Source organism: Colossoma macropomum, unplaced genomic scaffold (assembly GCF_904425465.1).
Source record: "Colossoma macropomum unplaced genomic scaffold, Colossoma_macropomum, whole genome shotgun sequence".
Classification (NCBI taxonomy): Eukaryota; Metazoa; Chordata; class Actinopteri; order Characiformes; family Serrasalmidae; genus Colossoma; species Colossoma macropomum.
In genome coordinates this window covers 1-24,193 of record NW_023495949.1, presented here as the reverse complement: position 1 = coordinate 24,193, position 24,193 = coordinate 1, and the positions used below count along the sequence as shown (strand labels likewise).

The 24,193-nt window shown below is 39.3% G+C and overlaps 1 protein-coding gene across 1 annotated transcript in view; it reads left to right on the top strand.

Annotated features, from left to right (window-relative positions):
• LOC118803724 overlaps positions 1-24,187 on the top strand; it is a 55,718-nt gene extending 31,531 nt beyond the window's left edge. The window contains exons 10-17 of the mRNA XM_036564208.1: positions 56-130; positions 3,025-3,078; positions 4,572-4,619; positions 16,064-16,153; positions 18,233-18,259; positions 19,223-19,285; positions 20,527-20,556; positions 22,006-24,187. Coding sequence (XP_036420101.1) covers positions 56-130; positions 3,025-3,078; positions 4,572-4,619; positions 16,064-16,153; positions 18,233-18,259; positions 19,223-19,285; positions 20,527-20,545 — 376 coding nt within the window. The 3' untranslated portion in view covers positions 20,546-20,556; positions 22,006-24,187. The remainder of the gene's footprint in view (positions 1-55; positions 131-3,024; positions 3,079-4,571; positions 4,620-16,063; positions 16,154-18,232; positions 18,260-19,222; positions 19,286-20,526; positions 20,557-22,005) is intronic.
• The last annotated feature ends 6 nt before the right edge of the window (positions 24,188-24,193 follow it).

Here is a 24,193-nt window from a genome sequence, read left to right as displayed (position 1 = left end):
TGTTTGAGACTGAAAGAAATTTCCTAACATCTTTCTCTCGTTCCTTTAATTACAGTGAGCAGATTAGTGACCGGATTAGTCGCATAGAAGGTATCCTCACAGATGACCCTGGTCCTTTGCAGAATCCTGAGTAAGTACACAGAGCATGTGAACAGTGTCTTTAATGTTGTATTAAATGTTCAGAGTGAATCCTGAGCTGGACTGAACTGAGTTCAGGCTACACGACTCATAAAGGTTCAGTGGTTCAGAACAGTTATATATTATATTTGCCATCTAGAAAATAGAGAGGTAGGTGATGGGTTATTGAAATACACTCCACGATTCCATGATCCAAAATTAAACACAGTTTTTATTGTTTTATTGCTCGTTTGCCTTTCTTAACAGCAGCTGGAGCTGAAGGGGTGATCTGAGTGTCTGTAAAGAGTAAACTGTAGATAAATTATACAGACAGTGCAGCTCTGATGTGCACTGAGGAAAACTCACTCTGGTGCTGAATTAGTTCCTCAGAGTGGATCTGAATACGGGTGAAGTGTTTACAGAGCTAAAGAAGAAGTTCAGTAGGTCAGCACCAAATAAGGTGGGTCTGAAAGTGACCTCAGTTTAGCGATGTAGCAATAAGAAGCTTTCAAACTGACCTTTAGTAAATCCACTGGGAGAAATTTTGGTTGTACTGGGCAGGGTTTGGGTTGGACTGGGAGGAGTTTCGGTTGTTGAATGTGTCTTGGAGAAACTAATGCATTTACGCTGCTATAACATGTGACTCAAATGAATCTTTTACCTCCTAAAGTGATTTCAGTGTCTTTGTTAAATTTGTATTTGTAAAAGCATCTTGTGAGCTTTTACACTTGGATTTTAATGTGGTTTGGCCTCATCCAGATATTGTCCTGATACTTAAGATGCATAAAGTGACCGTGTGTAAACAGGGTCCAGTGCTCCAAATCTACCATCAGACGCCACCTCCATGCCAACAGATTATCTGGAAGGCATGTCAGGAAAAAGCCTTTTCTGTCCTCTAACCACAAACATAAGCGCTTGCGCAAACGCTGTAGGGATTTTGCTAAGAACCATATTATGAGGTCAGATTAAATGAAAATTGAGCTGTTTGGCCACAAACACTCGAGATGGGTTTGGCATAATGAGAAGGATGACTACACTGAACAGAAACTGATGCCCACAGTCAAGTATGGTGGAGGGTCTGTGATGTTATGGGGCTGATTTTCCTCTAAAACCCCTGAGAACCTTGTTAGGATACATGGCATCAAGGACTCCACGAAATACCAGGACACTTTCAATCAAAATCTGTCTGCCTCTGCCAAGAAACAAAAAATGGGTCATCACTGGATCTTCCAGCAGGACAGTGATCCAAAACATACGTCCAGACCAACACAAAAATGGTTTACTGAACACAAACTCAAGCTTCTGTCACGGCCATCTCAGTCCGCTGATCTAAACCCCATAGAAAACCTGTGGGGTGAGCTAAAGAGGAGAGTGCGCAAGAGAGAACCTAGAATCCTGGGCAATCTGGAGACACTATGTAAAGAAGAACAGCCTCCAATTCCCTGTTCTGTGTTCTCCAACCTTATAAGATGTTGTAGGACAGGGGTGTCAAACTCAGTCACTAAAAGGGCCCCTTTAAAAATCTAAACAGATTTGTGGGCCGGAGAACATTTATTTCATTTTCTCTTAACATTCTGATACGACCCCAATCAGCCACTAACTGTTCAAAATATGCCAAAACGGCAGCAGCTAAATAAAGGCCCTTATAGTAGACCTTGAAATGGTCCATGAACACTTGAATATTTAAGAGATAACACAAAGACAATAGGCTACATTAGCTCTGCAGGAGTTTTTGAACTTGCCTATTTGCTTGAGCTTCACACCTGGCATCTTTTCTTTTTGTGGTGTAACTCCTGTCCCGTTGATTGCTGTTGGGGGAAGGCAGTCAGAGTGAACATTATGTGGTAGTGCATGCTGGGGATTGTAGTGCAGTGCATTGTGAAACAGGCTAATATGAACAGAAAAATACATTTGCAGGCCAGATTGTGCCGCGGGTCTGACCTTTGACACAAGGGTTAGAGGAAACAGCTAAGTGCTGTTTTATTGGTGAAAGTTGTACAAAGTACTGCTAACACTTTATTTTGAGTGAACCTTTATAGATGATTAATAAACTCTTAACAGATGATCAGTAACACATCAATAACATAACAATAAAGTAGAAGTAGTGCAGAATATGAATGTACTGAGGTAAATATCTTGAAAATGTACTGTTGATACATTAGTTACATTAAGTAGATGTATTGTTGACAATGTATGTTGTATGAAGTAGCCTTAATATGTTACTTCCATTATGGAAAACCCAACCTTACCTAAAACCTAACCCTAACCCTGGCCCTAATCCTAAACCTTACCTTAACTTCCTCCTAAAACCTAAACCTTACCTTAACCTCAACCTAAAACCTAAACCTCACCCTGGCCCTAATCCTAATTCTAACCTCAGCCAAACCCTAATCCAGTGTATCTCCAGGTTCAGGATGGTGTCAGTCTGTCTGTATCAGCTTGTTGAGGATGTTGATGGTCTGTATTAAAGCTGTTAATGGTCAGTTCCTCTCAGTTAAATAACTTCTGACCTGAACTCAAACCACAAATAAAGTGAAAAACTACTGAATTCAGCAGATTATAACCAAATTTATTCACACAGTTAATTAAAAGTCTCCTAATAATCTACTGAATGTATTTACCACCACTACAACATTGATATGTTGTTGATGTGCTACTGAGAGTCTGCTGAGTGTTTATTCCATCCTAAAAAGACCCCTCAAAATCAATAATCACCAAAGTATTAATGCAGCAGTGCCAATAACTGAGGGGTTTTACTATTGAGGATGTTTTATTGTGTGATGCTGATTAAGTCTCACTGAGATTGTTTAGTGAATTCAGTTTTCATGTTGTAAACCAAGAAATACTGAATATGTGTAAATATTAAAGACAACTCTCAATCTCTTTCTCCTGCTCCTATAATTACAGTGTCCTGATTGCACGCATGAGTGACATCATAGAGAGACTTGATCCTATTCCGAAGTGAGTATACTGAGCACATGCACAGCATCAGTGTCTTTACCGCTGTATTGAACATTCAGAGTGAATCCTGATCTGAGCTGAACTGAGTTCAGGCTACACGACTCATAAAGGTTCAGTCGTTCAGAACAGAGGAATCAAACTGGGTTCCTTCCAGACCACAGCTCTGCAGAGTTTAGTGTTCCTCCTCATTAAACACGCCTGATTCACCTGATCAGCTCATTAACAAGTTCTTCATCAGCTGAATTCAGAGAGGTAGAAGATGGAGAACACTGATCTCTGCAGAGCAGAGAGCCCGAAAGAACCCAGTTTATAGAACATCTTCCCTCTAGAACGCTCAAGAACACATACAGTCTCTTTAAAGATCAGTAAAAGAGTTATAAGAATTCACCTTTTTGTAAATTAGCTTAATGTCACACTGAAAACAATAGAAAAATCCATCTTTACTTGAAGTTCATTTTTCAGAGAAAAAAATGCCTCAAACAATAATTATTTATAATAAAGCCACATGTGCCACAATTGCAGATTATGACTGTTAAAGGAGGCAGATTATGCAGACAATGCAGTGCTGATGTGCTCTGAGGAAAATGCACTCTGGTGTTGAGATCACTCCTGAAGTAGTTCTTCAGTACGGGTGGAGTGTTTACAGAACTAAAGGAAAAGTCCAATAGGTCAGCACCAACTAAGGTGGGTCTGAAAGTGACCTTAGTTTAGCTGTAGCAGTTCGAGGTATTCAAACTGATCGTTAGTAAATCCATGTACTGTAGGAACATAAACTGGGACTGTGCATTAGTTCATGTCCTTGGAGGGGTTTTGATTGTACTGGGAGCAGTTTCAGTTGTACTTGGAGGGGATTCAGCTGTACTGGGAGGAGTTAGGGTTGTAAAAGGAGAGGTTTTGGCTGTTGAATTTGTCTTGGAGAGACTGATGCGTTTACACTGCTTAGACCTCCTGAAGTGGTTTGAGTGATGGATTTATAGCTGTTTTAAATGCATCTTGTATGCGTTCACATATGCATGTAAGTGCTGTGTTATTGGCTAAGAGAGGTTCAACAAAGTGTTAAAATGCAGGGGTGCCAATAATTGTGGCACATGTGGTAATTATTTCTTGATATAAGAGATTTATTTATCTCAGAATTCATTTACTTTAGTTAAAGTTTGGATCTTTCTTACTTTTCCATCATGAGATTAAGCTTAATCACCAAAAGATGAATTTCTTATAATCCTTTTTACTCACCTTTATTACCAGGGGTGCCAACATGAGCTTAGACATTAGCACAGGACTAAGATCAGGACTAAAATCTGGATGAATGATCTGCAGTGAGCAGTCAGAATCATATAACACGGTTCTGACTTTGTGATTGTGTGTGACTGTGATGTTGATTAAGTCTAACTGGGATTGTTCAGTGAATTCAATTTTCACACTGTAAACCAGGAAATAGCAAATATTTGAAAATGTAAAAGACACTTACTGATCTCTTTCTCTTGTTCCTGTAGTTACAGTGACCTGGTTACACACCTTCAAATAATCATAAATATAATTCGGTAAGTACAGAATTCTGGGTGAGTAGACTGAGCATGTTTACAGCCTCTTTAATGCTGTACTGAACGTTCAGAGTGAATCCTGAGCTGAGCTGAACTGAACTGAGTTCAGGCTACACGACTCATAAAGGTTCAGTGGTTCAGAATAGAGGAATCAAACTGGGTTCCTTCCAGACCACAGCTCTGCAGAGTTTAGTGTTCCTCCTTATTAAACACACCTGATTCACCTGATCAGCTCATTAACAAGTTCTTCATTACCTTCAGGTTTCTGACTGTGATGTTTATTGTATCTGGAAATGTTTAGTTTAATGATGTCACTTTTGTTTAATTCCATGCTCGCTGTTCAAGTATACAAACTTGATGATGTCATACACTTCACCTCCTACACCTTCTAGAATCTGATTAAACAGTCCAGTGTGCCGAATAGAATCAAAAGCTTTTTTCAAATCAACAAAGCCTGCAGATATTTTACTGTTACTGTTTTACTGGACGTGCTGGTTGATTCGGGTGTGTAGGGTGTAAATATGATTCAAGATTCAAGACTCTTTATTGTCACTGCACAGGGCACAACGAAATTGGGTAGCATAAACAAAAGATTAAACTAGGAATAAAGCAAAAATATAGGCTAATGTAAAATATAAAATCCAAGATATTAAAAGAAAGACTATATAATTTACAATTATTTTAAAAAGTACAAATAGAAAATGGAACTAAAATCATTTAAAATAAAATGATAAAAGTAAAATAAGTAAAATAAAAAGGTGAATATAAAAGGATGTAGCAGCTGTGGTATTGCACATCAGGGTGTTGCACATATGTGAACAGCAGTATTTCTAATTACAGATTTGCTGGTAGACACTATTCCTGTGTTGCTGGTGCCTGGATGGCACTGTACAGTGTCAGCATTGGGCAGTGTTCAGTTCTCTTACTGCACTGGGGTAGATGCTGTTCCTAAGTCTGTTTGTCCGTGATGTGATGGACCTGTAGCGTCTGCCTGATGGTAACAGGTCAAACAGATGATGACCAGGATGAGATGGACTTTCAGGATGTTAGCTGCCCTGCTGAGGCAGCGGGACCTCAAGACCTCCTCCAAGGAGGGCAGCGAGCATGTGAGAGGTTTAAACAGTCTGTTACTGTATTTCTGAACACAGTATTGTTGTATTATCTTGGTCAGTCTGATACAGACAGTACAGTCAGTCAGTCAGTCTGTTTAATCAGGATGTGAGAGGTTTAAACAGTCTGTTACTGTATTTCTGAACACAGTATTGTTGTATTATCTTGGTAAACTGTCTGTCTATTCTGAGCCACTGATGACCCTAGGTTATTAGTCACCAGTGCAAAACCAGTTCATATTACTTCTCTCTTTGATGAATGTTCTGCAGTGTGTGATCACCATCAGCTGACAGGTTTCTGACTGTGTGATGTCATACACTCTCCCCCTCCGTCACACTGTAGAATCTGATTAAACTGTCCACTGTGTCAAATAGAATCAAAAGCTTTTTTAAAGTCAACAAATCGTGCAGATATTTTACTGTTATTGTTCCGTTGGACGTGCAGGTTAGACCACTACCTTTGGAGGTCATTTCTTTCTTAGTCTCAGAAACAGAGCAGCCTAAAGAAGCAGAGCTGTTATGTTTGTCATATGACTGTCAGGTTTTACTGAAATTCTAATGCTGATCTTTTCTGGTTCAAGTCTTTAGGAGTGGCTCAGTGTTTTTAGAGTAAAGAAAGTAATCCAGAGACAGTTCATACAGACCTAAATGCTCAGGCTCGATTTTACAACGTCTTTGAGTAAGTGTTTGACTACAAAAGAGGTAAATTGAATTAAATCGTCTGATTCTGTACCTCCACATAATAAGCCCCCCACAAATTTTTTAAAGCTTCTTCTCCTTTTTCCAGGGTGTATATAAGCAAAGAAGAATCTGGGGTGGAGACCATTAGATCAGTGTACTAATTCAAACCGTTTTACTTTAATCACTTGTTCTAATCAGTAGACTGTTAAACTTCTTGAGGGTTTTTAGGGTTTTAGGGTTCATTCTCTCCCAGAACTGGTTTTGATTAGTGGAGTCTTGAAGTTCTTGTAGAGTTTAGACAGTTGTGCTTTGTGTGGGTCTGTGTTAGTGTCTGTTATATCATAAAAAACAACTTATTCATCAAACCATTTGTTTTTCGGGGGAGATCGCGTCTCTAGAGCTCCCACATAACTCCCTCGTCTTCTGAATTTTTAACAGGTTTAGTGAGCTTCATCATTCATTTATTTATTTTCTTTTCACTCCTGACACCACGTACAATGAATGTAAATAAAAAAGGTTCGGCTCCAGCGGGCAAGCGTTTAAAATCATCCGAATGAAGCAGCGAAGACATGGCAGATCTCCCTTGCCTTAACGAAAGAACAAGGTCAGCTAGAGACTGTTGTGTGTAAGTATGCAGTTCAGGTGGTGATGGCAGATATTACCCAAGCTCTACATTCACTTCACTCTGAGTTCGAGGTACAGATGACAACTGTGTGAAGCCTCAATGAGAAAGTAGACCGCACCCAGTTCTAAACTAGGGGATTAAAACAAGACATTGCTGGATGCACAGCTCACTTGTCTAAACTTCAAACAAAGATGGCGGAGCTAAAGGATAGAGAAAGGCGCTACGTCAGAATAGTTGGGCCAGCACCAAGCCATGAAGGCGATGTCCCAGGTGGATTTCTGCAAAAAAATGCTGCCTATTTGGATCCCCTCTCTCAACAAAGATGCTACTGAGATTGAACGAGCGCATCGGATTTATAACCGGCAGCAAGGCTCGAGTCCCGACATTTCCTGCCCCATGATTTTTAAGGTGCTGAGGTACAAAGATCCACAAGCCATATTAAACGGGGCCAGAGAGGTAAGCAAGAGAGGAGCCATCGAGGACTCCGGAAAAACACTGACTTTCTCCGCCGACTACAGCGCCTCTACCTCACAGAGACGGAGGGCTTTCGCGGCTACACAGAAGGAACTTCGTGCCATGGGTATTTCATCATTTCTCATCTACCTGGCTACACTGCACGTCACTCACAACAGTGAGAAGCTGAGTTTTACATTGGTTGAAGCAGAAAACTTCCGACTACAACTGAGCAACAATTCAAAAGCACGTCGACAACTGAACTTCGCTGATGAAAGTTAGTAGGAGAGAGATTCGAAGGACCTTGATGGGTTTGAAAGGAGTGACCCGACTAGCCACTGGTAGGACTGACTGGTTGAGGGGAAAGATAAGTAGCGTTGGAACGCTCTCTCAGTGGAGCTTAAAGTTTTGAAGACTTCTTAGTTGTAGTTTCAATGCACATTTTGTTCAGCTGCATAGCATTCTTTTAGCTGGACAAATCTCTTGAAGACTGAACTTTTTAAGTTGTAGCCTGAGTATGCGATTAGCCTCATAGCGCTATTTCAGGATTCACCTTTGAAGTCGAACGAAACAAGTTACAGTCAGTGTAAGATGTATAATGTGTAGCCTACCAGACACTATTTTTTGTATTTTTTTTTGTTTGTATGTGATCATTCGACATCTTGAGCCTGATAGTTGAGAAAAATATGACTATTGAGGTTATCTAATTTCATTTTTGATGTTTTATTTAACGGCCAACCTGAGCATTTAATGATATCTGTAATTGTTGAGGGGGGGATATGGAGTTCTTGGATATCTTAAGCTGCGTTTGACTCTCCCTGTCATGGTTCCTAAAAACATGTTTGGGGAATACTGGTCCAGGGGAGTGGGGAGGGAAAGATTCTATACGTACCAGTGTTTACTTAACCAATGTAGTTGACAAAGTACTTCTTAGTCTTATCCAGAGTGAATTTTTGATAATCAGTTTGATGTTAGCTGTATTTATTCCAAATCTTTTCATTGACAATGGCTAAGGTATCAGTCTTATCCATTAACATTAGAGGGCTACATAATCTTACTGAGAACTAAGCTTTTAGATAGTCTACACAGGTGGAATATAGATATTGCAATGATACAAGAATCACGTTTACGTATAGCTGACATTCCCAAATATAGAATAAATTTTATAAAGCTGTTGCTGCTTCTAGTGATGGCACAAAAAGTAAGGGATCTCTTATTCTAATCAAACACAACCTCCCCATTTCATTATCGAAAGGACAAGTAATGATATGTCAGGGAGATTAAGTTATTTTTGTGCAAATATACAAGGTAAAAAAATTGCCTTTGTTTCAGTATATGCACCAGCAATGTTGGATGTACATTTTTTCCCATAGCTGACAAAGAGGTTATTATCACTGAATGAATATTCCTTGATTATTGGGGGTGACATGAATGCAACCGCTGTCTTAGCTGCTGACAAATCAACAAAGTCATTTTCTAAATTGCAAGAAATTATGTCAGAACATTTCAATGATTTTATACAATCACTAAATCTTATAGACTTATGGCATCTGCAAAATTTACATTACTACACCTTTTTTTCTTCAAGGCACCAAGTGTATTCTAGGATACATTATACTTTATGTTCACAAGGTCTTTGTCTGTGTGTTCACAGACAATCAAGATGTTACCTGCAGTACTATCTGATCACAACTCATTGCTGACCAAATTTACGTACAGACCGCAAAATAATAGAAGTCCTCTGTGGCAGTTCAACACATCTTTGCTGCAGAATTCTGAATTTCGAACAGAATTTAGAAACAAACTCGTAGAATTTCTGGCTATTAATGTCACTGGTGTAGAAAATGCCATTATGGTGTGGATGGCTACAAAAGGTTTCATAAGAAATTTTATTACTTCATTCGCCTCCTATGTACACAAAACAAGAAAATCCAAAATTGTTGAATTAGAACGTCTTTGTCAATCTCGAGAGCAAGCCCTCAAAAATAAATACTCAGCAACTGTTGAAAAAGAACTGAAAATTGCCAGAGCTGAATTAAATGACCTGTGATGTAGAACAGAATTCATCTCGCATAGAGTAAGGCAGAAATATTATTTTAGTGGATCTAGGCCAAGTAAAATACTTGCACTGAAATTGAAGCAGAGTGAACACCAGATTACTATGATAGGGATTGGTTTCTGAACCCAACAAGATAAATGTTGCTTTGAAATGACACTTTTCTGACTTTGTTTTTTTCTGAATTTAGATATAGATACATACAAGTATCTCTTCAAGAGCTAGATCTTCCAAAGCTAAATCTAGTGAATCAGAACAACTTGGCCAGCCGATAACACTTGAGGAATTACACATAGCACTTAAGACCTCAAAAAAAGGAAAAACCCCAGGGATGATGGTATTCCACCAGAGTTACTTTTGCGTTTTTGGGATGTTCTTGGGCCAGTCCTACATAAAGCCAGAAACTCAGCAGTTGAGAAGGGATATTTTGAAAAACAAATGAACATTGCCCTAATTTCTCTAATGCCAAGAAAGTGAAAGATCTCACTAGATGCTCAAATTATAGACCGACTTCCAAAATGAATTCAGATATTAAATTATATGCAAGAGTCTTGGCATGTGCGATATTATCCTTAGATGCAAATAAAGCTTTTGATCGATTAAACTGGAGTTATCAGTGGAAGGTGCTGGAGAAATGTGGGTTTGGCGAAAACTTCATTAACATGATGCGTGTAATCTTTTCAAACCCTTCAGCAGTTGTAGTAACCAATGGCCTACACTCTCAACCGTTCAATATCTCTAGAGGAAGTAGACAAGGCTGCCCTCTCTCGCCAATGTTGTTCGCCCTCTCACTAGAATCTCTGGCACAGGATATCAGACAAAACGAAATCTGCTACATTTCAGCCCAACAACATAAGCATGCAGTGTCACTCTATGCTGATGACACTTTATTGTAAATTTCTAATTTTGAATCTATCCCAGATATACTAGCATCATACACTAAGTTTGGAAAGTTTTCAGGTTATATGATTAATTGGATTAAATCATCTCTTCTCCCTCTTAATAAGAAAGCCAAAGAAATTCAGACATCACCAGCATTGGTCTCATTAATTCCTGTAAAGAGTCAGATTACTCATCTCGGGATTGACATAATGGTCTCTGTGCAAGGTATTCTTGATACAAATTATGGAAAAACTCAAAAAGATACAGCTAGATATATCTTGGTATATATCTTGGTTATAGTGACGAAGAACATTTACAAACCCCACTTTGGCATAATAGGAATATAAAATCTGGTACCAAACCTTTCACACCTTAAACTTCAGTATACCAAGATCTTCCTTCTTTCTATATTTGCAAATACATTCAGCCCTTAAAGCATATGGAGTTGAAACATTGTACAAGAAGCTCCCCATTCAAAGAACCCCAATCATCAACTGATCCATTTTAAATATTGTCATAAGTTGTAGTGGACACCACGAAAACGCTTTCTGACAAAAACATTAAATCCTTACCACGACCATTGTCCACAACAACCAAGGACAAGAAATTCCAGTGGATCCAGCTGTATTATTGCTAAACGACGACTCCAGTTTAACAGGCAAACAAAGGAAGATGTGGCTCGCTGGTTTAACATCAGCTAAAAACCTCATTGCACAGAGGTGGATCCCCCACATAATCTAAGTGTACGACATTGGCTGCATGTCACTGCATGACATAGTTATGTTAGAATTGGCCACAGCCGGGATTAATAAAGTTAAACATCTGCTCTCGAGACATGGTAACGATTTGTTGTGATGTGACGAAAAGATTGGAACAAATGCTATGAGGAACATCTTACAGGCGAACATTCTTTTCTCTCTCTTTTTTTTGTTTTATTTTTGAAATGTCATCCTTTGCACTGAATCCTATTTAGTAAATAGTATAAAAGTATGTACAGAAAACGGGGAAGGATGGACCAGTGGGACGGGGAGGGATGGGGTGGGTAAGGAGGTTGTTGGTTTTGTCCTTCAGTTCTGTAATGTGAAAAAGTGCTGCTTAACAGGAAACAAATAAACTTGATCACAGTTGTTTTCATGCCAGATTGACATCTCTCTCATTAGACTGGAACTATGTCTGTCTGTCTGATAGTTTCTCTCTCTCTCTCTCTCTCTCTCTCTCTCTCTCTCTCTCTCTCTCTCTCTTTCTTTTTCTTTCTTTCTTTTGCTTCTCTCTCTCTCTCCCTTTCTCTCTCTCTCTCTCTCCCCCTCTCTCTCTCTCCCTCTCTCTCTCTCTCTCTTTCTTTTTCTTTCTTTCTTTTGCTTCTCTCTCCCTCTCTCTCTTTCTCTCTCTCTCCCTCTCTGTCTCTCTCTCTCTCCCTCCCTCTCTCTCTCTCTCTTTCTCTCTCTCTCTCTCTCTCTCTCTCTCTCTCTCTCTCTCTCCCTCTCTCTCTCTCTCTCTCTCATTCTCAGGTTTATCATTATAGTAATGGCGACTCAGTATCTCAGCAGTTCAGTCACTTTTCTTTTAAAGATGAACCGGTGTATTTAATAATAAACTATAAATGTGACGAAGAGAAGCTCCAGTTTCATCACAACCACCACAAACGAATCCTCAACATCCCAAATTCTGAACTACAAACAGAGACAGAGCTGAACATGAGCTGAAACAATAGCACAGGACTAAAATCAGGACTGAAATCTAATGAATGTTCTGCATTGTGTGCTCAGCATTACAGGTTTCTGACTGTGTGATGCTGATTGTATTTGGAAATGTTTAGTTTAGTGAATTCACTTTTAAGGCATTTGTAAAATGAAGCCCTTTGGCAGCTGGATTCGTTTTATCTGGGAGCTGCTGTAATCTGAGTGATTATTAATGAGTTCTGTGATTTTAATCTAGTATGAATCTGTAATGTTTGTAGTAGTAACTCTGAGCTCTCTCAGTAACAGCAGTGGAGTTAGTAGCAGTAATGCTGTGCTGTCCCAGGACTATACTGTAATAACAAAATCAGGTAATAGAAAATGCCCCCATTTGTTTTCTTTTTCTGTCTCCTGAAGACAAAGCTCTCAGCTAGAATGGAGTTTGATTTTCAGTTTGAGTTTCAGTTCCTTAATCCTCAAGTTTATGATAGGACTACTGAAATCCACAGCATTTCTCTTTGGGGGTGATTTGGGGAAATTAGGACGTATTTCAGTTTGTTATTGATGGCAGTGTTATAGCAGTGTGGATGCTACAAGGCTAGTCTGTTAACAAACACTTTGTTTTATCTAAAGGTAAAAACAACATTCAAATGAAACTTTAGAGAAATAATGAATCCTGTGTCAAAGTACAGAGCAGGCCTCAGGGAGGCTGGAGCTCCTGCCTCTTTGTTCTCAGCTTTCTCTCTGGTTCAGCACAGTTTATGGAGATTTCCCCTCAGTTACTCTGACCTGTCTCAGATGGACTCATCACCACAGCACTGTAATCCCACCAATAATCCACTGATAATCTCCTTTAGAGAGCAGGAGTTTGTTCCAGGCTCTGTGGAGCTTTATAACAGAGTTATAACTCAGTGATTCCTGCAGTTAGAGATCATCCTGAGTAACAGTCTGTATGCTGGAAAGTGGAGTTCACATCACTGTTTAGTACTAAAGATAGAAATTTACAGTGTTAGAAAAACCCTTAGCACTGTGTTTAGTTTCCTCTGAAACATTATTAGATTGTTTCTCTTGATCGAAGTCTTTGCAGTAGTTTTGTTTTTTTAAGATTTTTAGATTCACTTTAATGGATATCGTATATTTTGTATTGTTTTAACCATTTGTGTGTTAAAAGCACTTTCAGTTTAAGAAAAGTACATTATAAATTCAAGGCATTAATATTACTATTATTATTATTATTATTAATAATTATAATAATGATGATAATAATAATAATAATAATATGTTGTATGTGAAATTCATCTTCATGTTGCCTTTTTTGAGCTCCTGTCAGTGCACAGGCTCACTCCATAAAATAGTCAAAATGTTGTAAAACCTATTTTTTTACACCTTTACTAAAGTACAGTGAATATCTGAAACTATGAAAGACAGTTACTAATCTATTGCTCTTATTCATACAGACATTACCTCATAATCTGGGGCCTAGTAAAGTGTGTTCACAGCCTCTTCAATGCTGTACGGAACATTCAGAGTGAATCCTGATCTGAGCTGAACTGAGTTCAGGCTACACGACTCATAAAGGTTCAGTGGTTCAGAACAGAGGAATCAAACTGGGTTCCTTCCAGACCACAGCTCTGCAGAGTTTAGTGTTCCTCCTTATTAAACACACCTGATTCACCTGATCAGCTCATTAACAAGTTCTTCATCAGCTGAATTCAGAGAGCTAGAAGATGGAGAACACTGATCTCTGCAGAGCTGAGAGCCTGAAGGAACCCACTTTATAGAACGTCTTCTCTCTAGAACGCTCTAGAACACTAAGGAGATTCATCACTACAACTACAATCAACTCCTCAACACCCCAAATTCTGTAATACAGATAAAGACAAAGCTCAACATGAGCTTAAACATTAGCACAGGACTAAAATCAGGACTGAAATCTGGATGAATGATCTGCAGTGTGTGATCAGCATCAGATAACAGGGTTCTGACTGTGTGATGTTGATTTTTTATTGAAATCTTTAGTTTAATGAATTCAGTTTTATGGTATGTGTGTGTTCGAATGCAGAAACATTGTTTCTTAGACAAACAAACTATTCAAATAATTGTATAAGATTTCTCATTCAGAAACCATGTTATTACATTTTAAAGTCAGAAAATCCAAAGCTTATAGAATCACCTTTAAAAATTCCACTCATTTACATCTGGGAGAACATCTGTTACTGTATTTCTGAACACGGTACAGTCAGTCAGTCTGTTTAATCAGGATGTGAGAGGTTTAAACAGTCTGTTACTGTATTTCTGAACACAGTATTGTTGTATTATCTTGGTCAGTCTGATACAGACAGTACAGTCAGTCAGTCAGTCTGTTTAATCAGGATGTGAGAGATTTAAACAGTCTGTTACTGTATTTCTGAACACAGTATTGTTGTGTTATAGAGCTTGTGGGTTGTTGTCTCTCTCTCTCTCTGGTTCTCTCTATGGAGATTTTCCCTCAGTTATTTTGATCTGTCTCAGATGTTCACATAACCACAGCACTGAAACACCACCAGTAAACCACTGATAATCTCTGTTAGAGAGCAGGAGTTTATTCGAGGCTCTGTGGAGCTTTTAAAGAGAGTTATTACTCATGCAGTTAGAGATCATCCTGAGTAACAGTCTGTACACTGGAAAGTGGAGCTCACATCACAGTTTAGTACTAAAGATAGAATTTCTCACTGTGTTTGATTTGTTTAGGTTTTTAGATTAACATTTATGGACACTTGATATTTTGTTTTTTCATGCTTTTAACCATATGAAGTGCTTTAGGTTTAAGAAAATAACTTAATCAATGAAATGTGCTGTTATAAATTTAATTGTGCTATATCAAGTCGAGGTTTTTATCGTCATTTTATCTATGTACAAGTACACAGTGGAGCGAAATTACGTTCCTCCAGGACCAACATGGTGCAACATGGAACACAATAATACAATAATTATGATAAATGAAACAGACATCAGACACATTAAACAGACGGGACAGTGCAGCACAGACACAGCACTCATTTCTGAGCATGAGGCAGTGAGGATAGGGTGCAAAGATATTTAACATGCTGTGATATGTATTTATACGCAGTCAGAATATAACATACGTGAGAACGGCAGTTACTGAGGTAGAAATATACAGTACAGGTAGAGGATGATGTATATGAAATTAAGTTTATTTTACCTTCATGTTGCCTTTTTTGAACTCCTGCCCCACAAAATGTCTGTGACCAGGCCCGCTCCACAAAATACACAGCCACACTGTTGTAAAACCTAATTTTTGACATGTGCTGATTCCTGGGTGAGTACACTGAGCACATTCACAGTGTCTTCAATGCTGTACTGAACATTCAGAGTGAATCCTGAGCTGAGCTGAACTGAGTTCAGGCTACACGACTCATAAAGGTTCAATGGTTCAGAACAGAGGAATCAAACTGGGTTCCTTCCAGACCACAGCTCTGCAGAGTTTAGTGTTCCTCCTTATTAAACACACCTGATTCACCTGATCAGCTCATTAACGAGTTCTTCATCAGCTGGATTCAGAGAGCTAGAAGATGGAGAACACTGATCTCTGCAGAGCTGAGAGCCTGAAGGAACCCACTTTATAGAACATCTGCTCTCTAGAACGCTCTAGAACACTAAGGAGATTCATCACTACAACTACAATCAAATCCTCAACACCCCAATATCTGTGATACAGATAAAGACAGAGCTCAACATGAGCTTAAACATTAGCACAGGACTAAGATCTGGATGAATGTTCTGCAGTGTGTGATCAGCATCAGATAACAGGGCTCTGACTGTGTGATGTTGATTCAGTGTAACTGGGATTGTTTAGTGAATTCAATTTTCACACTGTAAACAAGAAATAGCACATACTGAGAATGTGAAAGGCATTTACTGATCTCTTTCTCTTGTTCCTGTAATTACACTGGCCTGATTAGAGACCCGATGAGACAAACAACAGAGAACCCTGAACCTGTGCGCATACAAAGTACCATCATCCGGAGCCCTGAAGCTGTGCAGAATTCTAGGTGAGTACCCTGAGCGCATGCACAGCGTCTTCAATGCTGTACTGAACATTCAGAGTGGAATCCTGAGCTGAATTCAGAGAGTAAGAAGATGGAGAACTTATGTCTGCAGAGTTGAGAGCCTGAAGGAACCCGATTAGAAAAAAGACTTCTCTCTAGAACACGTACTCCACAATTACTGCCCCCTTGGTGAAGATGAGCAAAAATAATCTAAATAAATGTACAGTTTGGTGAATTATCATAACCTCACACTGAAAAAATGAGAAAAATCCAGCCTTTAATTGAAGAAAATGTATTCTGAGAAAAAAATCCCTCATTAAGAAATAATTATTTTTATGAAATCCACGTGTCACAATTACTGGCACCCCTATAAAGTCTCAGAAACAAAGTGTAACGGAAGCATTTATTCCATTTATTCTTCACATTTTTAGGTTGATCAGAGTTTCTGGGAATTTCAAGCAGTGATCCATGACTTCCTGTTTCACTGGGATAAATATATGAGGTGACACAGGTCACATTTGGAATCGCTCCCTATTACAGCAATGGTGCACTATGTAGTGTCTCAGCCACTCTGTAGTTCAAAATCTCTCCTGTAAATTTCACTCCCTGTGCAGTTCACTATTGAATACCCATAATGCATCACACATTGTCGTGTACAGATGTACACAACAAATTCCAATGTATACCATAATGCATCAGTGTTTTACTAATGTCATAGAAGAAGAAGCTGTGAGACTTTGAAGTTAGACGTGTTAACATATGCATACAGACAGGAGAGGGCGCTACACACCAAATTTATCTACAACTGTTAGTCAATGTAATTTTAACTAACAGAAAGCCCTCTCTGTTTTCTCTGTGTCTCTCTCTGTGTGTCTCTGTTTTCTCTGTGTCTCTCTCTGTGTCTCTCTGTTTTCTCTATGTCTCTCTGTGTGTCTCTGTTTTCTCTGTGTCTCTCTCTGTGTCTCTCTGTTTTCTCTGTGTCTCTCTCTGTGTCTCTCTGTTTTCTCTGTGTCTCTCTCTATGTCTCTGTTTTCTCTGTGTCTCTCTGTTTTCTCTGTTTTCTCTATGTCTCCCTGTGTGTCTCTGTTTTCTCTATGTCTCTCTGTGTGTCTCTGTTTTCTCTATGTCTCCCTGTGTGTCTCTGTTTTCTCTATGTCTCTCTGTGTGTCTCTGTTTTCTCTATGTCTCCCTGTGTGTCTCTGTTTTCTCTATGTCTCTCTGTGTGTCTCTGTTTTCTCTATGTCTCTCTGTGTCTCTCTCTGTTTTCTCTATGTCTCTCTGTGTGTCTCTGTTTTCTCTATGTCTCCCTGTGTGTCTCTGTTTTCTCTATGTCTCTCTGTGTGTCTCTGTTTTCTCTATGTCTCCCTGTGTGTCTCTGTTTTCTCTGTGTCTGTCTCTGTGTCTCTCTCTGTGTCTCTCTCTCGCTGTGTCTGTTTTCTCTGTCTCTCTGTGTCTCTGTATTCTCTGTGTCTCTCTCTGTGTCTCTCTCTCACTGTGTCTGTTTTCTCTGTCTCTCTGTGTCTCTGTTTTCTGTGTCTCTCTGTGTCTCTGTTTTCTCTGTGTCTCTGTCCCTCTGTGTCTCTGTTTTTTCTGTGTCTCTCTCTCTGTGTCTCTGTTTTCTCTGTCTCTCTCTCTCTCTCTCTCTGTCTCTGTTTTCTGTCTCTCTCTCTCTCTCTCTGTGTCTCTCTCTCTCTGTGTCTGTTTTCTCTGTCTCTCTCTTTCCTTCTTGATCAGAGTTTTGCGGTACTTTTGTTTTTTACATTTGTAGGTTAATTTTTATTGTTTTAACCATCTGTTTAAAGTGCTTTGGGTTTAAAAACACACCATAAACTGATTTATTATTATTATTATTATTATTATTATTAGTAGTAGTAGTAGTATATGTAGTAGTAGTCAAATTAATATGCTGTATATGAAATGTTAAGTTTAATTCACTTTCATGTTGCCCTGTGTTTCCTCTTTGAGCCTCTGCCCCCCAAAATGCCTGTGCACCAGCTCACTACACAAAATATACTCAAAAACTAAAACCTCATTCTGAATATATAAAAGACATTTTCTAATCTCCTTCTCTTTTTCAAACAGAACCATAACGTATGACCCGAGAACTGAGTAAGTACACTGAGCACATTCACAGTGTCTTCAATGCTGTACTTAACATTCAGAGTGAATCCTGAGCTGAGCTGAACTGAGTTCAGGCTACACGACTCATAAAGGTTCAATGGTTCAGAACAGAGGAATCAAACTGGGTTCCTTCCAGACCACAGCTCTGCAGAGTTTAGTGTTCCTCCTTATTAAACACACCTGATTCACCTGATCAGCTCATTAACAAGATCTTCATCAGCTGAATTCAGAGAGCTAGAAGATGGAGAACACTGATCTCTGCAGAGCTGAGAGCCTGAAGGAACCCAGTTTATAGAACGTCTTCTCTCTAGAACCCTCTAGAAAACACATAACGAGTTTCATCACCACAACTACAATCAAATCCTAGCTCAACATGAGCTTAAACATTAGCACAGGACTAAAATCAGGACTGAAATCTGGACTAAAATCAGGACTGAAATCTGGATGAATGTCTTGCAGTGTATGATCAACATCAGATAACAGGGTTCTGACTGTGAGAAGTTAATTGTTTATTGAACTCTTTAGTTTAATTAATTCAATTTCATGGTATGTGCGTTGGTCTGTAGAAACGTTGTTTCTGAGACAAATGAACTATTCAAATAATTGTATAAGATTTCACATTCAGAAACCAGGTTATGACATTTTAAACTCAGAAAATCCAAAACTAAGAAAATCACCTTTAAAGATTCCACTGATATACTATATCTGGCGCCTGTTTAATCAGGATGTGAGAGGTTTAAACAGTCTGTTACTGTATTTCTGAACACAGTATTGTTGTATTACCTTGGTCAGTCTGATACAGACAGTACAGTCAGACATTACATGTGTGATTTCTTAACAGGCTCTGCTCTCTTTGTACTTCATTCACTTGCATTGGCTCACTTATCAAAGAATGGTAAAGATCTGCAAATATAAAAGACAGTTCCTAATCTGCTTGTCTTGTTCATACAGAAGCGTTGCCCAGGGGGACCCACAGGAGACCACCCCTTTGAACAAGGGCTCCCAAAACACTGAGTGAGTACACTGAGCTGATGGAGAGTGTCTTTATTGCTTTATTGACTGTACAAAGTGAAATCCTGAGCTGAACTGAACTGAGATCTGGCTACACGACTCATAAAGCAGAATCAGAATCTTTATTTGCCAATAAATATAGGAGAATATACTGTATCTAATCATAAAATAGACAGTACACAAACAAACTGCAAGTAAGGTACATATATACAGTATGTACAGCTAAGAGAAACGAGTGGCAAATAAAAATGTAAATGTAGTTTTATTTTTACTGACAATTAGGATAAAGAACATATCGGTCAGTCTACAGACAGTCAGTCAGTCAGTCAGTGTGTGTCTGTTTTCTTCACAGGCTCTGCTCTGTCACTGTCTTTACTTCATTCACTCACACTTTACTTTTTTTGGACTGAATGTAAAATAATTGCTTATCAGTTATTTCAGTTTGTTTACGATGGCAGTGCTGTAGCAACATAGACACTACAAGGCTACTCTGCTATCAGACACTTAGCTTTGTCTACAATCAGAAGAATAAAAAATTATTATTAGTAGTATTAGTATTATTATTATCATACAAAATTAAGTTTCATTAACTTTCATGTTGCTGTGTTTTTGATCTCCTGTGTTACGGGATGGCTGGCACCCAAGTGCAGAGAGGAAAACCCGTGAGAAGGGGTCTGAAATGTATCAATGACATGATGGAGTGCAAAGGCTGAGATAGAAAAGTAAAATGAAAGATAACCAGAAAACCAGAAGACACTTCTTCAGTGATTATGCGAGGAAGATCAGCTTTATGTTTCACCTGTTTGCTCTTTGTGGAGCAAACACTTTTTGTGTGGCTTGGGGGCTTTGTTTTCTTGTTTAAGCCTTCATTTTGTGTTTTAAGTAGTTTTGGGACAGTTTATTCCTTTTTAGCCCTCTTTTTCTTCATTCTGATGTTTTGGGGCAGTTGCTTTTTTTAGTCCTCCTTTCTTTTCTTGAGCGACACTAAGTGCTGTACCAGTCACCCCTCTATAAAGGTGTAACAAAGAGCTGCTGTTTGCCACAGCCTTAAGTAGAGGAGTCCACAGGCGTGCCAGGTTGGCCCTAATCAGCCTGAGGGCTTCTGGGAATTGGAGTTCCCTGAACTGGCGGTGCCTTGCCGCCATTGTAAAACCTAGTTTTTGACACATTTACCAAAGAACAGTGAAAATAAAACCACTGAAAATAAAAAGCACAGTTCTAATTTCTTTCTCTTCTTCCTACAGACTCCAAAACCTGCATTAGTAGGCTCCTTGGTGAGTAAACTGAACACATGAACAGCCTCTTAAATGCTGTACTGAACGTTCAGAGTGAATCCTGATCTGAGCTGAACTGAGTTCAGGCTACATGACTCATAAAGGTTCAATGGTTCAGAACAGAGGAATCAAACTGGGTTCCTTCCAGACCACAGCTCTGCAGAGTTTAGTGTTCCTCCTTATTAAACACACCTGATTCACCTGATCAGCTCATTAACAAGTTCTTCATCAGCTGAATTCAGAGAGCTAGAAGATGGAGAACACTGATCTTCATATAACCCTGTTTAGTGTGAACCCATCTTTTAGATAACTGATCTCACTGTTCAGCACTTTCCTCACTCCCAGACACTGACCGTTATAGGGAGGCCTGGCCTGAGGAGATCAAATGCCCACTATCAGAGGAAGTATGGGAGGAAAGCCTGTGCAGGACACCATGTTCTTCTGTAAACTCTTGATGTAGGTTAGCTCAGTTCAAAGTGCTTCACAGGCTTCATTATTTGAAAACTAGATTGAGTAAAAAGCGCTGTGTCCCCTCTGAGTGGGCAGAGAGCTCTGTGGCTCATTCCCTTTCCTCATGCCCAGTGCTCCACAGCTTCTGGACTGGTGTCTCTGAGTGGATTCTGTGGATATACATGAACCCTGACCCATGATGTAATCTGTGGATACTTCCAATCACTGTCCACCTTCTCATATGTTACAGTACAGGTTAGAACAGCATGGTCTCAGCAGAAGAGATTAGGGAGGGTGGGGAGTGGTATTAGGGAGGGTGGGGCAAAGAAAAGTTGGGGTGGTATTAGAGAGGATGGGGCTAAGGAAATTGGGGGTGGTAATAGGGAGGGTGGGGCTAAGGAGGGTGGGACTAAGGAAAGTGGGGGGTGGTATTTAGGAAGGGTGGGTCCCAGGAGGGTGGGGTTAAGGAGGAAGGGGTGGCATTAGGGAGGGTGGGGCTAAGGTGGGGGTGGTATTAAGGAGGGTGGGTCTGAGGAGGGAGGAATGGTATGAGGGAGGGTGGGTCTAAGTGGGGGTGGGATTAGGGATTGTGGTGCTAAAGAGGAAGGGATGCTATTAGGGAGAATGGGACTAAGGAAAGTGGGGGGTGGTATTTAGGAAGGGATGCTATTAGGGAGAGTGGGGCTAAAGAGGGTGCTCAGTTCCAGTTCACGCACACCTGAAGCTCAGTGCTAGATACACTGCTGTGTGTTCTTCATTTGCGTTTATGCTGGATTTAGTGGACACTGAGTGTCCACTTCACTCGGAGATCGACAAGCTTTGGAATTTTTCCTTTTGAAAAATGATTTTAATCATTTATTCTTTATGGAAAAATAAAATGTTTTACATTGACCTAAAATATGAACATTACTAAATAGTATTTGATACTAGAATATTGATGTTTATTTTTGCATATAATTACAATGTAATTAAATGTTGTTCCATTCCTGTCTGATGTAGGATTCTAGCTGTCCTGGGTCTTCTTTGGGTCTTCTTTGCTGGATTTTTCATTTCATGATGTTCCAAATGTTTTCTATTGGTGAAAGGTCTGGACTGCAGGCAGGTCAGTTCAGCACCTGGACTCTTCTTCTGTGAAGCCATGCTGTTGTGATGGATGCAGTATGTGGTTTATTGTCTTGCTGATATATGAAGGCTTTCCCTGAAAGAGACGCTGTCTGGATGGGAGCAGATGTTGTTCTAAAATCTCTATATACTGTTCAGCATTGATAGAGCCTTTCCAGATGTGTAAGCTGCCCACACCATAGGCACTAATGCAGCCCCAGACCATCAGAGATGCAGGCTTTGAACTGTGATCTGATAACAAGCTGGATAGTCCATCTCCTCTTGAGTCCGCAGGATACGGCGTCCATGGTTTCCAAAAAGAATTAGAAATTTTGATTCATCTTACCACAGGACAGTTTTCCATTTCTCCTTGGTCCATTTTAAATGAGCTGTGGCCCAGAGAAGACGGCTGTGTTTCTGGATCGTGTTGGCATATGGCTGCTTCTTTGCATGATACAGCTTTAACTTGTATTTGTGGACTGCGCGGTGAACTGTGTTCACAGACACTGATTTCTGGAAGTGTTTGAGGCCATGCAGTGATTTCCAGTACATCCAGTATTGACGGACAGCCTTGTCCCTTGCGTACAGGAATTTCTCCAGATTCTCTGAATCTTCTGATGATATTATGTACTGTAGGTGGTGGAATGTCCAAACTCTTCGCAATTTTACATTGAGGAACTTTTTTCTGAAACTGTTCAATTTTTAGACAGTTTTTCGCAGTTTGGTGAACCTCTGCCCATCTTTGCTTCTGAGAGACTCTGTGTAACGAGCAAACAACGCTTGCGGTCTGAAAACACAATTGAGGCTTTACTGTTAGAATCAGAATCCAAGTTTGTAGTCACAAAACAGGCAGGGGTCAATTCCAAAATGAGAAGCAAATACAAACAGATGATCATCCCCAAGGGCAAACAATCCAAGAGGGTTAAGCAGAATGGCAGCGTCAAGGAAAACAGGCAAAAAGGTCAAAAACAGGAGTCAAACCAGAAAGGCAAACAGTCCAAAGGGGAAAGGCAAAAGGCAGAGTCAAAAAACAGAGAGCAATGGTCATAAACAGAATACAGGCAAATAGTAGAACGCTCAGTAGATCACAAAAGATACAATTTCGTCTTGGAGCTTGACGGATGCGTGACACTCTCTAAAATGCTCTTTTTATACTCAGCCATGTCAGTTAGTTGCAAATTGCTCCTCCAGCTGTTTTTTATTAGTACCACTTACTTTTCCAGCCTTTTGTTGGCTCCGTCCCAACTTTTTTGAGATGCGTTCCTGCCATCAAGTTCTAAATGAGTCAGTGTTTTTGATGAAATGGAAAAAGTCTCACTTTCATCATCTGAAATGTGTTCTGTGTTCTATTGTGAACAAAATATGGCTCTTTCAGATTCGCAAATCATTGCATTCTGTTTTTATTTACATTTATTTACATTTTACACAGCGTCCCAACTCTTTTGGAATTAGGGTTGTACATTCTTTTCTCAATTTCATAGATATATCTGATAATGAACCTGTTTTCTTTCTTGCTGTCTGCTTCATGTGTACATCAAATAGGCTTTGTTTAATTATTTCCACCTAACATTTCTTTATTGTTACATTGTTATATATTATCTCGTTTTTTAATTTTTACTTTTATATTATATGTATATAAATCATTTTTGCAATGCTTTGAAAATACAAATGTAATTTTGTCATATTAACAAAGCAAACTTGACCTTGAAAGAGAAACTGGTTGATTAAGTTTATGCAGTAGGTCACAAAAAACCACCAGAGGACAAAAATATAGTAATGATCACTGTCTAAAAATCTCACTCTGTGATCAGTTACAGGTGTTCAGATTCATTTATTGATCGTCTGAATAAATCCTGCTCAGTGTGTAAAGACATTAAGACTTTAAAGTGTATAAACTGTTACTGTTTTAAAGGAACTCTTGACTGTTAAGGCTTGTATGCTTTATAACAGAGTAATATTAAGTGTCCAGTACTTCCTCTTCTGGGTAATGAAATAAAAAAAATGAAAAAATGCTTGGTTTAATCTAAATATTTTAGCAGTATTGAACATGTACACCATACTGAGGCCTAAATGTCTAATCAGTCTG